The sequence below is a fragment of the Grampus griseus genome, assembly GCF_964374135.1.
Source record: "Grampus griseus genome assembly, chromosome: 1".
NCBI classification, from domain to species: Eukaryota; Metazoa; Chordata; class Mammalia; order Artiodactyla; family Delphinidae; genus Grampus; species Grampus griseus.
Window position 1 is genome coordinate 60,383,114 of NC_139017.1, and position 16,104 is coordinate 60,399,217.

At 54.2% G+C, this 16,104-nt stretch overlaps 2 protein-coding genes across 2 annotated transcripts in view; both read left to right on the forward strand.

The window, feature by feature from the left end:
- TEX35 (testis expressed 35) overlaps nt 1–2,078 on the forward strand; it is a gene marked incomplete at both ends in the record, with an annotated part of 59,387 nt that extends 57,309 nt beyond the window's left edge. The window contains 2 exon segments of the mRNA XM_082655748.1: nt 1,798–1,858; nt 2,019–2,078. Of these exon segments, the coding sequence (XP_082511874.1) occupies nt 1,798–1,858; nt 2,019–2,078 (121 nt within the window).
- Nucleotides 2,079–12,541: 10,463 nt separating this feature from the next.
- Nucleotides 12,542–16,034, forward strand: LOC309823526 (uncharacterized protein; the record flags this gene model as incomplete). Its single annotated transcript, XM_082655878.1, has 7 exons — nt 12,542–12,578; nt 12,879–12,977; nt 13,096–13,217; nt 14,079–14,200; nt 15,132–15,254; nt 15,692–15,814; nt 15,979–16,034. 7 exons carry the CDS (start codon nt 12,542–12,544, stop codon nt 15,983–15,985), a joined length of 633 nt encoding a protein of 210 aa, XP_082512004.1. The 3' UTR covers nt 15,986–16,034.
- Nucleotides 16,035–16,104: the final 70 nt, after the last annotated feature.

The window sequence follows — 16,104 nt, forward strand, 5'->3', positions numbered from 1 at the left end:
TTTATTTTGTTTTTCTCACTAATCTCCTAGATTCCTAGCCCCACTCTAACCAGTCAGTAGGTTATTATCAGTCCCTTCCACTCACATCTGGCTCTGGGATGGGGTGAGGCCCAGAGTAAGCCCAGGTCTTAAGGTTCCGCTGAGCTCACCCAAGGTCTAAGAGAACAGACTTCAGTGCCTGCCTTGACTCACCCCATTTCTTTTCTTTCTTTTTCAACTCTTTCTTCACTGTGGATTATCCTAAAGCTGAGTTAATTGAGGCCTGAATAAGGAAGGTCATATTATAATTATAAATTCAGGACAAGTTTGCAATTCAACCTGAGCTCCTCTTCATGTTGCTCACAGAGAATACACTCATGGAGAGGGTATCAGTGGAATTGCAGTTTGATAACCAAACAGAAACACAATTGAAGCTGTGGTGACTAATACACAGCCACCCAAAGATAATCCACTGTGGTTTGAATCCATCACACACACACACACACACACACACACACACACACACACACACACACACACACTCACACACACGGAGAAAAGGTTGGGTTCCAGCAGCTGGAGTAATTTTAGCTCTATCTAATGGTGTATGTTTGAATTACTGAAGTTAGAAAACTCATGGTTGGGGCTTCCCTGGTGGTGCAGTGGTTGAGTGTCCGCCTGCCGATGCAGGAGACACGGGTTTGTGCCCCGGTCCAGGAAGATCCCACATGCCGCGGAGCGGCTGGGCCCGTGAGCCATCGCCGCTGAGCCTGTGCGTCCGGAGCCTGTGCTCCACAACGAGAGAGGCCACAACAGTGAGAGGCCAGCATACCACAAAAAAAAAACAACTCATGGTTAGAACTTGGGCACCATTGGGAGCTGTCATCTGTCCCCCTCCTTTGCCTCTGGAAGCTTCCTCACTGGCATGCAGCAGATCCCTATTTCTAAGAGCTCCCTCTTCACCCTGCCCTGGAACCCCAAAAATAACCTCTGCTGATACCTTCCCTTGACACACACACACACACACACACACACACACACACACACACACACGTGCAGGAATAACTCCAGCCTCTGCTTTTGTCTTCCACTTTGAACTTTTTCCAGGCTGTGGCGCCTCTCCACTGGTCTTTCTATAGCGGCACATCTGAATTCTTTCTGTCTACAATAAGGTTAACAGATGCCTATTGTGAGAATACCAGATTGCATTTAATTTTAAAAATTTAATTGAACACTTTATTTTGAGGTAGATTCACATGCTGTGGTAACAAATAATACAGGTAGATACCATGAGAACCATCTAATGAGCTCTTTGCCCAGTTCTCCCCAGTGGTAATATCTGAGAACCTGAGAACCGTCGCCGTTCCGTAAGGCGGGGCGCCTGCTTCAGAATGTAAATCACGTGTCCGCTCTATGGATACGCTGTTTAGTTTACCAGGCAAGACTTTCTTGGTGAAAGAAGCAGCGTTGGCTTGCATTCTCGAGCAGGCTTCTCATCTGGCTGTGCACTGGTACGCTCTCTCTGGGTGTGCTAGTCCGCAGGGCAGGGCATCCCCTGGGCAGGGTGGAGCGTGATCTCTGCGGCCTCGTCCTGCAGCTCCTTCCTTTCATTCTCAATCATCCTGCCCACGGTGGCCTCCTCTCAGGCCTGCATACTTACAACGGCGCATTGCCCGTGCTGCCCCTCTGCAGGAAGTGTCCCTCTGTTTAGTTTGCAGCTGACTGATGCCGCCTCACCCTTCTCATCTCTTCTCAGGTGTCACTTGGTCAAGAAAGCGTCCCCTTACCTACTCAACTCATCATGTCCCCCTACCGTAGCTCACGTGACACCACGCACCTCTCGCTTATGGCCGTCGTCGCCTTTCGCATCCAGTTTCAGGTAGGTAAGTTTACCCCGTGGTCCGTGAGGAAGAAGAGATCACGCCTGTTTGGCTTACTCTTGATTCCCAGCGACTAGCCCGGTTACTGATAACCTCTGTTAGAGGAGAGAAAGGAATGCACCCAATCCCTGGTGAAGCCCTGACCGTTTTCCTTTCTAGTGTCCCTCGTACTCCTCCCTGCCATCTGTGTCGCCCTTGCTCCGCGTCTACCGTTTATGAGTTTACACCTGGGTTACGGTGACTGCTTCGGAGAATCGCATGCCTTTCTACCTCCCTCGCTGCGACCTCTCCCACGCCTCCCAGGGCTCTTGGGTTATGCCCTTGCCCTCTTCCGAGCCGTCCGTGGCACCCGCTGTCATCCCCATACGGCCAAGCTCCTAAGACTGACACTCGAGGCCCTCCGTAATCTGGCTTCAGTTTCACTTTCTAGACGTTTCAAGGAAGAGCGGGGTCTAAATATCTGTGCACCTCTGCTCCGTTTCATATCTACCCACGAGGTTAATTTTTTTGTTTCTTCCAGTCCACCTATTTTGCACCTCCTTCTCTGCGAAGACTTCACTGAGAATCCAAGCGATTTGTGGATCCCTTCTCTCCCCTGAAGCTGTAAACAGTTTAACAAGACATGTGCGGAACTGCCGTAAGGTAATCTACATCTTGTCTCCCTCTCTGGTATCTAACCTCCCTGCGAGTGGGGGTACGTCTCCGTGTTCTGTGCGGTTTTCAGCACAGTACTCTCTACACGTAGTGGATGTTTGCTTTGGTAAGTGAACGAATAAGTGAATGAGTCACCAAGATAAGGGTATTGTCTCATTCTTTCTCGCTTTTTCCACTTTCAAGTTTCTTTAGTTAGTTTCCTCAGACAAAAGGTTTCTTTGTAGCTACACAGTGGCCAGGTCCACAGAATGTTGCAGACAGCTGCTGAAAGCATCCCTCCTCCACTTGAGAATGGCTTGCTCTCCCTCTCAAGCGGAGAGAGCTGGGATTCGATATTTAATTAAGTGCCTCTGTTCACTTGGCATTTAGAGGCACTAGGGGGCGTTAGTGCTCTACACCCGGTGAAATGCCTGTTTCGTTTGTGATTTTCCTTTGTGGAAAACAACTATCCACAGAGTGTTTTGTGCCAATTTGCCATCCTTTTAGATTGTCGGAAAGCATTTTACCTACGTAGAAACAGAAAACGAATAGAAAGAGCGTTGCTTTGCGTTTAATAAAAGCTTAGGGCGGTCTGGGTGGTACGTTAGTGAAGTTATCTGGGGACACCTTAGCCACGTACATTGTGTTGGAGAGGCACCGAGAATTCGGGAGTTCTCAAAGTTCGAGGACACAGTTGCCTTACACGTAGGCTCGGTGGCAGCCGTGGACATGGCAGCGATTTGGAGAATGTTGTATTAGTCGGCTCTTGCTGTGATAATGCTTTGCAACAAATCTCCCCAAAACTCACTTACGTAAAGAAGAATCTAGTTTTCTCGGACCTGTGGGCTAGCTGCAGCGGCTCTCTTGTAGACCTCTCGATGGCGGGTGTTGCTCCATGCCATGGGTCAGTTTGAGGTCGGTCCCGCACACCTTACCGTGGAGCCCAACTGTGAGGCTGCAGGTCCCCGTCTTCTCGCAGAGTTCACTGAAAGGTAAGAGGTGAGCCCAACCACACAAGGCCCCGTAAGGCCTCTGCGACTCATTGAAGGCCATCATGTCTTCCCTTGGCCTCCTGGGAACCCCCTGGCCCCAGGATGCAGCTTCCGTAGCCCAGGGCAACCGGCGGAGGGGGGCGGGCGGGGCTGCAGGAGGGTGGAACGCCGAGGTCACAGAGGGTGTGGGTGTGGCCACCTCTGCTGTGACTGAACCAAGGGCAGGGGGGCAGGGGGTCCAGGGCAGGGCCCTCAGAGCCCGGTAGGCCCAGGGGGGCAGCGCAAGCACCTAGGCCCAGGCCGAAGAGCGCCTTCTTGGTCTGCCGCGGCAGGCCGGCCTCTCGCCTTGCCACTCAGGCCGCCCTCCCACTTGAAGTGTGTGTGGCACGCGTCCACGGAGTACACCTCGCTGCACAGGTAGCCGTGGGACTGGTCGTCGTAGCTTCCTGCGGGGCGGCCGGAGGTCCCGCAGGCGGGTGGGTCCCTGGCACAGACGCGCGGAGCGGCTCCCGCCCGGCCCCCCTGAGAACCGTCGCCGTTCCGTAAGGCGGGGCGCCTGCTTCAGAATGTAAATCACGTGTCCGCTCTATGGATACGCTGTTTAGTTTACCAGGCAAGACTTTCTTGGTGAAAGAAGCAGCGTTGGCTTGCATTCTCGAGCAGGCTTCTCATCTGGCTGTGCACTGGTACGCTCTCTCTGGGTGTGCTAGTCCGCAGGGCAGGGCATCCCCTGGGCAGGGTGGAGCGTGATCTCTGCGGCCTCGTCCTGCAGCTCCTTCCTTTCATTCTCAATCATCCTGCCCACGGTGGCCTCCTCTCAGGCCTGCATACTTACAACGGCGCATTGCCCGTGCTGCCCCTCTGCAGGAAGTGTCCCTCTGTTTAGTTTGCAGCTGACTGATGCCGCCTCACCCTTCTCATCTCTTCTCAGGTGTCACTTGGTCAAGAAAGCGTCCCCTTACCTACTCAACTCATCATGTCCCCCTACCGTAGCTCACGTGACACCACGCACCTCTCGCTTATGGCCGTCGTCGCCTTTCGCATCCAGTTTCAGGTAGGTAAGTTTACCCCGTGGTCCGTGAGGAAGAAGAGATCACGCCTGTTTTGCTTACTCTTGATTCCCAGCGACTAGCCCGGTTACTGATAACCTCTGTTAGAGGAGAGAAAGGAATGCACCCAATCCCTGGTGAAGCCCTGACCGTTTTCCTTTCTAGTGTCCCTCGTACTCCTCCCTGCCATCTGTGTCGCCCTTGCTCCGCGTCTACCGTTTATGAGTTTACACCTGGGTTACGGTGACTGCTTCGGAGAATCGCATGCCTTTCTACCTCCCTCGCTGCGACCTCTCCCACGCCTCCCAGGGCTCTTGGGTTATGCCCTTGCCCTCTTCCGAGCCGTCCGTGGCACCCGCTGTCATCCCCATACGGCCAAGCTCCTAAGACTGACACTCGAGGCCCTCCGTAATCTGGCTTCAGTTTCACTTTCTAGACGTTTCAAGGAAGAGCGGGGTCTAAATATCTGTGCACCTCTGCTGCGTTTCCTATCTACCCACGAGGTTAATTTTTTTGTTTCTTCCAGTCCACCTATTTTGCACCTCCTTCTCTGCGAAGACTTCACTGAGAATCCAAGCGATTTGTGGATCCCTTCTCTCCCCTGAAGCTGTAAACAGTTTAACAAGACATGTGCGGAACTGCCGTAAGGTAATCTACATCTTGTCTCCCTCTCTGGTATCTAACCTCCCTGCGAGTGGGGGTACGTCTCCGTGTTCTGTGCGGTTTTCAGCACAGTACTCTCTACACGTAGTGGATGTTTGCTTTGGTAAGTGAACGAATAAGTGAATGAGTCACCAAGATAAGGGTATTGTCTCATTCTTTCTCGCTTTTTCCACTTTCAAGTTTCTTTAGTTAGTTTCCTCAGACAAAAGGTTTCTTTGTAGCTACACAGTGGCCAGGTCCACAGAATGTTGCAGACAGCTGCTGAAAGCATCCCTCCTCCACTTGAGAATGGCTTGCTCTCCCTCTCAAGCGGAGAGAGCTGGGATTCGATATTTAATTAAGTGCCTCTGTTCACTTGGCATTTAGAGGCACTAGGGGGCGTTAGTGCTCTACACCCGGTGACATGCCTGTTTCGTTTGTGATTTTCCTTTGTGGAAAACAACTATCCACAGAGTGTTTTGTGCCAATTTGCCATCCTTTTAGATTGTCGGAAAGCATTTTACCTACGTAGAAACAGAAAACGAATAGAAAGAGCGTTGCTTTGCGTTTAATAAAAGCTTAGGGCGGTCTGGGTGGTACGTTAGTGAAGTTATCTGGGGACACCTTAGCCACGTACATTGTGTTGGAGAGGCACCGAGAATTCGGGAGTTCTCAAAGTTCGAGGACACAGTTGCCTTACACGTAGGCTCGGTGGCAGCCGTGGACATGGCAGCGATTTGGAGAATGTTGTATTAGTCGGCTCTTGCTGTGATAATGCTTTGCAACAAATCTCCCCAAAACTCACTTACGTAAAGAAGAATCTAGTTTTCTCGGACCTGTGGGCTAGCTGCAGCGGCTCTCTTGTAGACCTCTCGATGGCGGGTGTTGCTCCATGCCATGGGTCAGTTTGAGGTCTGTCCCGCACACCTTACCGTGGAGCCCAACTGTGAGGCTGCAGGTCCCCGTCTTCTCGCAGAGTTCACTGGAAGGTAAGAGGTGAGCCCAACCACACAAGGCCACGTAAGGCCTCTGCGACTCATTGAAGGCCATCGTGTCTTCCCTTGGCCTCCTGGGAACCCCCTGGCCCCAGGATGCAGCTTCCGTAGCCCAGGGCAACCGGCGGAGGGGGGCGGGCGGGGTTGCAGGAGGGTGGAACGCCGAGGACACAGAGAGTGTGGGTGTGGCCACCTCTGCTGTGACTGAACCAAGGGCAGGGGGGCAGGGGGTCCAGGGCAGGGCCCTCAGAGCCCGGTAGGCCCAGGGGGGCGGCGCAAGCACCTAGACCCAGGCCGAAGAGCGCCTTCTTGGTCTGCCGCGGCAGGCCGGCCTCTCGCCTTGCCACTCAGGCCGCCCTCCCACTTGAAGTGTGTGTGGCACGCGTCCACGGAGTACACCTCGCTGCACAGGTAGCCGTGGGACTGGGCGTCGTAGCTTCCTGCGGGGCGGCCGGAGGTCCCGCAGGCGGGTGGGTCCCTGGCACAGACGCGCGGAGCGGCCCCCGCCCGGTCCCCCTGAGAACCGTCGCCGTTCTGTGAGGCGGGGCGCCTGCTTCAGAATGTAAATCACGTGTCCGCTCTATGGATACGCTGTTTAGTTTACCAGGCAAGACTTTCTTGGTGAAAGAAGCAGCGTTGGCTTGCATTCTCCAGCAGGCTTCTCATCTGGCTGTGCACTGGTACTCTCTCTCTGGGTGTGCTAGTCCGCAGGGCAGGGCATCCCCTGGGCAGGGTGGAGCGTGATCTCTGCGGCCTCGTCCTGCAGCTCCTTCCTTTCATTCTCAATCATCCTGCCCACGGTGGCCTCCTCTCAGGCCTGCATACTTACAACGGCGCATTGCCCGTGCTGCCCCTCTGCAGGAAGTGTCCCTCTGTTTAGTTTGCAGCTGACTGATGCCGCCTCACCCTTCTCATCTCTTCTCGGGTGTCACTTGGTCAAGAAAGCCTCCCCTTACCTACTCAACTCATCACGTCCCCCTACCGTAGCTCACGTGACACCACGCACCTCTCGCTTATGGCCGTCGTCGCCTTTCACATCCAGTTTCAGGTAGGTAAGTTTACCCCGTGGTCCGTGAGGAAGAAGAGATCACGCCTGTTTTGCTTACTCTTGATTCCCAGCGACTAGCCCGGTTACTGATAACCTCTGTTAGAGGGAGAAAGGAATGCACCCAATCCCTGGTGAAGCCCTGACCGTTTTCCTTTCTAGTGTCCCTCGTACTCCTCCCTGCCATCTGTGTCGCCCTTGCTCCGCGTCTACCGTTTATGAGTTTACACCTGGGTTACGGTGACTGCTTCGGACAATCGCATGCCTTTCTACCTCCCTCGCTGCGACCTCTCCCACGCCTCCCAGGGCTCTTGGGTTACGCCCTTGCCCTCTTCCGAGCCGTCCGTGGCACCCGCTGTCATCCCCATACGGCCAAGCTCCTAAGACTGACACTCAAGGCCCTCCGTAATCTGGCTTCAGTTTCACTTTCTAGACGTTTCAAGGAAGAGCGGGATCTAAATATCTGTGCACCTCTGCTCCGTTTCATATCTACCCATGAGGTTAATTTTTTTGTTTCTTCCAGTCCACCTATTTTGCACCTCCTTCTCTGTGAAGACTTCACTGAGAATCCAAGCGATTTGTGGATCCCTTCTCTCCCCTGAAGCTGTAAACAGTTTAACAAGACATGTGCGGAACTGCCGTAAGGTAATCTACATCTTGTCTCCCTCTCTGGTATCTAACCTCCCTGCGAGTGGGGGTACGTCTCCGTGTTCTGTGCGGTTTTCAGCACAGTACTCTCTACACGTAGTGGATATTTGCTTTGGTAAGTGAACGAATAAGTGAATGAGTCACCAAGATAAGGGTATTGTCTCATTCTTTCTTGCTTTTTCCACTTTCAAGTTTCTTTAGTTAGTTTCCTCAGACAAAAGGTTTCTTTGTAGCTACACAGTGGCCAGGTCCACAGAATGTTGCAGACAGCTGCTGAAAACATCCCTCCTCCACTTGAGAATGGCTTGCTCTCCCTCTCAAGCGGAGAGAGCTGGGATTCGATATTTAATTAAGTGCCTCTGTTCACTTGGCATTTAGAGGCACTAGGGGGCGTTAGTGCTCTACACCCGGTGACATGCCTGTTTCGTTTGTGATTTTCCTTTGTGGAAAACAACTATCCACAGAGTGTTTTGTGCCAATTTTCCATCCTTTTAGATTGTCGGAAAGCATTTTACCTACGTAGAAACAGAAAACGAATAGAAAGAGCGTTGCTTTGCGTTTAATAAAAGCTTAGGGCGGTCTGGGTGGTACGTTAGTGAAGTTATCTGGGGACACCTTAGCCACGTACATTGTGTTGGAGAGGCACCGAGAATTCGGGAGTTCTCAAAGTTCGAGGACACAGTTGCCTTACACGTAGGCTCGGTGGCAGCCGTGGACATGGCAGCGATTTGGAGAATGTTGTATTAGTCGGCTCTTGCTGTGATAATGCTTTGCAACAAATCTCCCCAAGACTCACTTACGTAAAGAAGAATCTAGTTTTCTCGGACCTGTGGGCTAGCTGCAGCGGCTCTCTTGTAGACCTCTCGATGGCGGGTGTTGCTCCATGCCGTGGGTCAGTTTGAGGTCTGTCCCGCACACCTTACCGTGGAGCCCAATTGTGAGGCTGCAGGTCCCTGTCTTCTCGCAGAGTTCACTGAAAGGTAAGAGGTGAGCCCAACCACACAAGGCCACGTAAGGCCTCTGCGACTCATTGAAGGCCATCGTGTCTTCCCTTGGCCTCCTGGGAACCCCCTGGCCCCAGGATGCAGCTTCCGTAGCCCAGGGCAACCGGCGGAGGGGGGTGGGCGGGGCTGCAGGAGGGTGGAACACCGAGGTCACAGAGGGTGTGGGTGTGGCCACCTCTGCTGTGACTGAACCAAGGGCAGGGGGGCAGGGGGTCCAGGGCAGGGCCCTCAGAGCCCGGTAGGCCCAGGGGGGCGGCGCAAGCACCTAGGCCCAGGCCAAAGAGCGCCTTCTTGGTCTGCCGCGGCAGGCCGGCCTCTCGCCTTGCCACTCAGGCCGCCCTCCCACTTGAAGTGTGTGTGGCACGCGTCCACGGAGTACACCTCGCTGCACAGGTAGCCGTGGGACTGGGCGTCGTAGCTTCCTGCGGGGCGGCCGGAGGTCCCGCAGGCGGGTGGGTCCCTGGCACAGACGCGCGGAGCGGCTCCCGCCCGGCCCCCCTGAGAACCGTCGCCGTTCCGTAAGTCGGGGCGCCTGCTTCAGAATGTAAATCACGTGTCCGCTCTATGGATACGCTGTTTAGTTTACCAGGCAAGACTTTCTTGGTGAAAGAAGCAGCGTTGGCTTGCATTCTCGAGCAGGCTTCTCATCTGGCTGTGCACTGGTACGCTCTCTCTGGGTGTGCTAGTCCGCAGGGCAGGGCATCCCCTGGGCAGGGTGGAGCGTGATCTCTGCGGCCTCGTCCTGCAGCTCCTTCCTTTCATTCTCAATCATCCTGCCCACGGTGGCCTCCTCTCAGGCCTGCATACTTACAACGGCGCATTGCCCGTGCTGCCTCTCTGCAGGAAGTGTCCCTCTGTTTAGTTTGCAGCTGACTGATGCCGCCTCACCCTTCTCATCTCTTCTCAGGTGTCACTTGGTCAAGAAAGCGTCCCCTTACCTACTCAACTCATCACGTCCCCCTACCGTAGCTCACGTGACACCACGCACCTCTCGCTTATGGCCGTCGTCGCCTTTCACATCCAGTTTCAGGTAGGTAAGTTTACCCGTGGTCCGTGAGGAAGAAGAGATCACGCCTGTTTTGCTTACTCTTGATTCCCAGCGACTAGCCCGGTTACTGATAACCTCTGTTAGAGGGAGAAAGGAATGCACCCAATCCCTGGTGAAGCCCTGACCGTTTTCCTTTCTAGTGTCCCTCGTACTCCTCCCTGCCATCTGTGTCGCCCTTGCTCCGCGTCTACCGTTTATGAGTTTACACCTGGGTTACGGTGACTGCTTCGGACAATCGCATGCCTTTCTACCTCCCTCGCTGCGACCTCTCCCACGCCTCCCAGGGCTCTTGGGTTACGCCCTTGCCCTCTTCCGAGCCGTCCGTGGCACCCGCTGTCATCCCCATATGGCCAAGCTCCTAAGACTGACACTCAAGGCCCTCCGTAATCTGGCTTCAGTTTCACTTTCTAGACGTTTCAAGGAAGAGCGGGGTCTAAATATCTGTGCACCTCTGCTCCGTTTCATATCTACCCACGAGGTTACTTTTTTTGTTTCTTCCAGTCCACCTATTTTGCACCTCCTTCTCTGCGAAGACTTCACTGAGAATCCAAGCGATTTGTGGATCCCTTCTCTCCCCTGAAGCTGTAAACAGTTTAACAAGACACGTGCGGAACTGCCGTAAGGTAATCTACATCTTGTCTCCCTCTCTGGTATCTAACCTCCCTGCGAGTGGGGGTACGTCTCCGTGTTCTGTGCGGTTTTCAGCACAGTACTCTCTACACGTAGTGGATATTTGCTTTGGTAAGTGAACGAATAAGTGAATGAGTCACCAAGATAAGGGTATTGTCTCATTCTTTCTTGCTTTTTCCACTTTCAAGTTTCTTTAGTTAGTTTCCTCAGACAAAAGGTTTCTTTGTAGCTACACAGTGGCCAGGTCCACAGAATGTTGCAGACAGCTGCTGAAAACATCCCTCCTCCACTTGAGAATGGCTTGCTCTCCCTCTCAAGCGGAGAGAGCTGGGATTCGATATTTAATTAAGTGCCTCTGTTCACTTGGCATTTAGAGGCACTAGGGGGCGTTAGTGCTCTACACCCGGTGAAATGCCTGTTTCGTTTGTGATTTTCCTTTGTGGAAAACAACTATCCACAGAGTGTTTTGTGCCAATTTTCCATCCTTTTAGATTGTCGGAAAGCATTTTACCTACGTAGAAACAGAAAACGAATAGAAAGAGCGTTGCTTTGCGTTTAATAAAAGCTTAGGGCGGTCTGGGTGGTACGTTAGTGAAGTTATCTGGGGACACCTTAGCCACGTACATTGTGTTGGAGAGGCACCGAGAATTCGGGAGTTCTCAAAGTTCGAGGACACAGTTGCCTTACACGTAGGCTCGGTGGCAGCCGTGGACATGGCAGCGATTTGGAGAATGTTGTATTAGTCGGCTCTTGCTGTGATAATGCTTTGCAACAAATCTCCCCAAGACTCACTTACGTAAAGAAGAATCTAGTTTTCTCGGACCTGTGGGCTAGCTGCAGCGGCTCTCTTGTAGACCTCTCGATGGCGGGTGTTGCTCCATGCCGTGGGTCAGTTTGAGGTCTGTCCCGCACACCTTACCGTGGAGCCCAACTGTGAGGCTGCAGGTCCCTGTCTTCTCGCAGAGTTCACTGAAAGGTAAGAGGTGAGCCCAACCACACAAGGCCACGTAAGGCCTCTGCGACTCATTGAAGGCCATCGTGTCTTCCCTTGGCCTCCTGGGAACCCCCTGGCCCCAGGATGCAGCTTCCGTAGCCCAGGGCAACCGGCGGAGGGGGGCGGGCGGGGCTGCAGGAGGGTGGAACACCGAGGTCACAGAGGGTGTGGGTGTGGCCACCTCTGCTGTGACTGAACCAAGGGCAGGGGGGCAGGGGTCCAGGGCAGGGCCCTCAGAGCCCGGTAGGCCCAGGGGGGCGGCGCAAGCACCTAGGCCCAGGCCGAAGAGCGCCTTCTTGGTCTGCCGCGGCAGGCCGGCCTCTCGCCTTGCCACTCAGGCCGCCCTCCCACTTGAAGTGTGTGTGGCACGCGTCCGCGGAGTACACCTCGCTGCACAGGTAGCCGTGGGACTGGTCGTCGTAGCTTCCTGCGGGGCGGCCGGAGGTCCCGCAGGCGGGTGGGTCCCTGGCACAGATGCGCGGAACGGCTCCCGCCCGGCCCCCCTGAGAACCGTCGCCGTTCCGTAAGGTGGGGCGCCTGCTTCAGAATGTAAATCACGTGTCCGCTCTATGGATACGCTGTTTAGTTTACCAGGCAAGACTTTCTTGGTGAAAGAAGCAGCGTTGGCTTGCATTCTCGAGCAGGCTTCTCATCTGGCTGTGCACTGGTACGCTCTCTCTGGGTGTGCTAGTCCGCAGGGCAGGGCATCCCCTGGGCAGGGTGGAGCGTCATCTCTGTGGCCTCGTCCTGCAGCTCCTTCCTTTCATTCTCAATCATCCTGCCCACGGTGGCCTCCTCTCAGGCCTGCATACTTACAACGGCGCATTGCCCGTGCTGCCCCTCTGCAGGAAGTGTCCCTCTGTTTAGTTTGCAGCTGACTGATGCCGCCTCACCCTTCTCATCTCTTCTCAGGTGTCACTTGGTCAAGAAAGCGTCCCCTTACCTACTCAACTCATCACGTCCCCCTACCGTAGCTCACGTGACACCACGCACCTCTCGCTTATGGCCGTCGTCGCCTTTCACATCCAGTTTCAGGTAGGTAAGTTTACCCCGTGGTCCGTGAGGAAGAAGAGATCACGCCTGTTTTGCTTACTCTTGATTCCCAGCGACTAGCCCGGTTACTGATAACCTCTGTTAGAGGAGAGAAAGGAATGCACCCAATCCCTGGTGAAGCCCTGACCGTTTTCCTTTCTAGTGTCCCTCGTACTCCTCCCTGCCATCTGTGTCGCCCTTGCTCCGCGTCTACCGTTTATGAGTTTACACCTGGGTTACGGTGACTGCTTCGGAGAATCGCATGCCTTTCTACCTCCTTCGCTGCGACCTCTCCTACGCCTCCCAGGGCTCTTGGGTTATGCCCTTGCCCTCTTCCGAGCCGTCCGTGGCACCCGCTGTCATCCCCATATGGCCAAGCTCCTAAGACTGACACTCAAGGCCCTCCGTAATTTGGCTTCAGTTTCACTTTCTAGACGTTTCAAGGAAGAGCGGGGTCTAAATATCTGTGCACCTCTGCTCCGTTTCATATCTACCCACGAGGTTAATTTTTCTGTTTCTTCCAGTCCACCTATTTTGCACCTCCTTCTCTGCGAAGACTTCACTGAGAATCCAAGCGATTTGTGGATCCCTTCTCTCCCCTGAAGCTGTAAACAGTTTAACAAGACATGTGCGGAACTGCCGTAAGGTAATCTACATCTTGTCTCCCTCTCTGGTATCTAACCTCCCTGCAAATGGGGGTACGTCTCCGTGTTCTGTGCGGTTTTCAGCACAGTACTCTCTACACGTAGTGGATATTTGCTTTGGTAAGTGGACGAATAAGTGAATGAGTCACCAAGATAAGGGTATTGTCTCATTCTTTCTCGCTTTTTCCACTTTCAAGTTTCTTTAGTTAGTTTCCTCAGACAAAAGGTTTCTTTGTAGCTACACAGTGGCCAGGTCCACAGAATGTTGCAGATAGCTGCTGAAAACATCCCTCCTCCACTTGAGAATGGCTTGCTCTCCCTCTCAAGCGGAGAGAGCTGGGATTCGATATTTAATTAAGTGCCTCTGTTCACTTGGCATTTAGAGGCACTAGGGGGCGTTAGTGCTCTACACCCGGTGAAATGCCTGTTTCGTTTGTGATTTTCCTTTGTGGAAAACAACTATCCACAGAGTGTTTTGTGCCAATTTTCCATCCTTTTAGATTGTCGGAAAGCATTTTACCTACGTAGAAACAGAAAACGAATAGAAAGAGCGTTGCATTACGTTTAATAAGAGCTTAGGGCGGTCTGGGTGGTACGTTAGTGAAGTTATCTGGGGACACCTTAGCCACGTACATTGTGTTGGAGAGGCACCGAGAATTCGGGAGTTCTCAAAGTTCGAGGACACAGTTGCCTTACACGTAGGCTCGGTGGCAGCCGTGGACATGGCAGCGATTTGGAGAATGTTGTATTAGTCGGCTCTTGCTGTGATAATGCTTTGCAACAAATCTCCCCAAAACTCACTTACGTAAAGAAGAATCTAGTTTTCTCGGACCTGTGGGCTAGCTGCAGTGGCTCTCTTGTAGACCTCTCGATGGCGGGTGTTGCTCCATGCCGTGGGTCAGTTTGAGGTCTGTCCCGCACACCTTACCGTGGAGCCCAACTGTGAGGCTGCAGGTCCCTGTCTCCTCGCAGAGTTCACTGAAAGGTAAGAGGTGAGCCCAACCACACAAGGCCACGTAAGGCCTCTGCGACTCATTGAAGGCCATCGTGTCTTCCCTTGGCCTCCTGGGAACCCCCTGGCCCCAGGATGCAGCTTCCGTAGCCCAGGGCAACCGGCGGAGGGGGGTGGGCGGGGCTGCAGGAGGGTGGAACGCCGAGGTCACAGAGGGTGTGGGTGTGGCCACCTCTGCTGTGACTGAACCAAGGGCAGGGGGGCAGGGGGTCCAGGGCAGGGCCCTCAGAGCCCGGTAGGCCCAGGGGGGCGGCGCAAGCACCTAGGCCCAGGCCGAAGAGCGCCTTCTTGGTCTGCCGCGGCAGGCCGGCCTCTCGCCTTGCCACTCAGGCCGCCCTCCCACTTGAAGTGTGTGTGGCACGCGTCCGCGGAGTACACCTCGCTGCACAGGTAGCCGTGGGACTGGGCGTCGTAGCTTCCTGCGGGGCGGCCGGAGGTCCCGCAGGCGGGTGGGTCCCTGGCACAGACGCGCGGAGCAGCTCCCGCCCGGCCCCCCTGAGAACCATCGCCATTCCGTAAGGCGGGGCGCCTGCTTCCGAGTGTAAATCACGTGTCCGCTCTATGGATACGCTGTTTAGTTTACCAGGCAAGACTTTCTTGGTGAAAGAAGCAGCGTTGGCTTGCATTCTCGAGCAGGCTTCTCATCTGGCTGTGCACTGGTACTCTCTCTCTGGGTGTGCTAGTCCGCAGGGCAGGGCATCCCCTGGGCAGGGTGGAGTGTGATCTCTGCGGCCTCGTCCTGCAGCTCCTTCCTTTCATTCTCAATCGTCCTGCCCACGGTGGCCTCCTCTCAGGCCTGCATACTTACAACGGCGCATTGCCCGTGCTGCCCCTCTGCAGGAAGTGTCCCTCTGTTTAGTTTGCAGCTGACTGATGCCGCCTCACCCTTCTCATCTCTTCTCAGGTGTCACTTGGTCAAGAAAGCGTCCCCTTACCTACTCAACTCATCACGTCCCCCTACCGTAGCTCACGTGACACCACGCACCTCTCGCTTATGGCCGTCGTCGCCTTTCACATCCAGTTTCAGGTAGGTAAGTTTACCCCGTGGTCCGTGAGGAAGAAGAGATCACGCCTGTTTTGCTTACTCTTGATTCCCAGCGACTAGCCCGGTTACTGATAACCTCTGTTAGAGGAGAGAAAGGAATGCACCCAATCCCTGGTGAAGCCCTGACCGTTTTCCTTTCTAGTGTCCCTCGTACTCCTCCCTGCCATCTGTGTCGCCCTTGCTCCGCGTCTACCGTTTATGAGTTTACACCTGGGTTACGGTGACTGCTTCGGAGAATCGTATGCCTTTCTACCTCCCTCGCTGCGACCTCTCCTACGCCTCCCAGGGCTCCTGGGTTATGCCCTTGCCCTCTTCCAAGCCGTCCGTGGCACCCATTGTCATCATCGGCTGTCAGCAGACTTGCATGCAATGTTCCTTTCTTTTCTCTTTTCTACCTTACGCCACTGGGCCATGCAAAGGGGTGAAGCCCTGACACTCGCTGCCACGTGGATGTACCCTGAGAACATGATGCTGAGCGAGAGAAGTCAGACACACAAGGGCACACTGGGTGTGACACCACTGAGGAGAAACGTCAAGAACAGGTAGATCCACATATTCTGTGGGTTCCTGGTTTTCAGGGGCTGCCGAGTGGACGGGGTGATAGCTAAGGGTGTTAGGTACATTTTGGGGTGACAGAAGTGATCCAAAGCACGGCAGTAAAAATGGCTGCACAGCTCAGTAAACTGTCCCCATGCTCCCATTGCAGCCTGTGATAGCATCGCTCTCAGGATGAAGGCTGACTGCAGGAAGACTGAACACGCAGTGAGTCCTGGGCCCAGACCCTGAGCTGGTGCTGCCCATGTGGGGAAGTCACTGGTACTTGCAGAGCCTC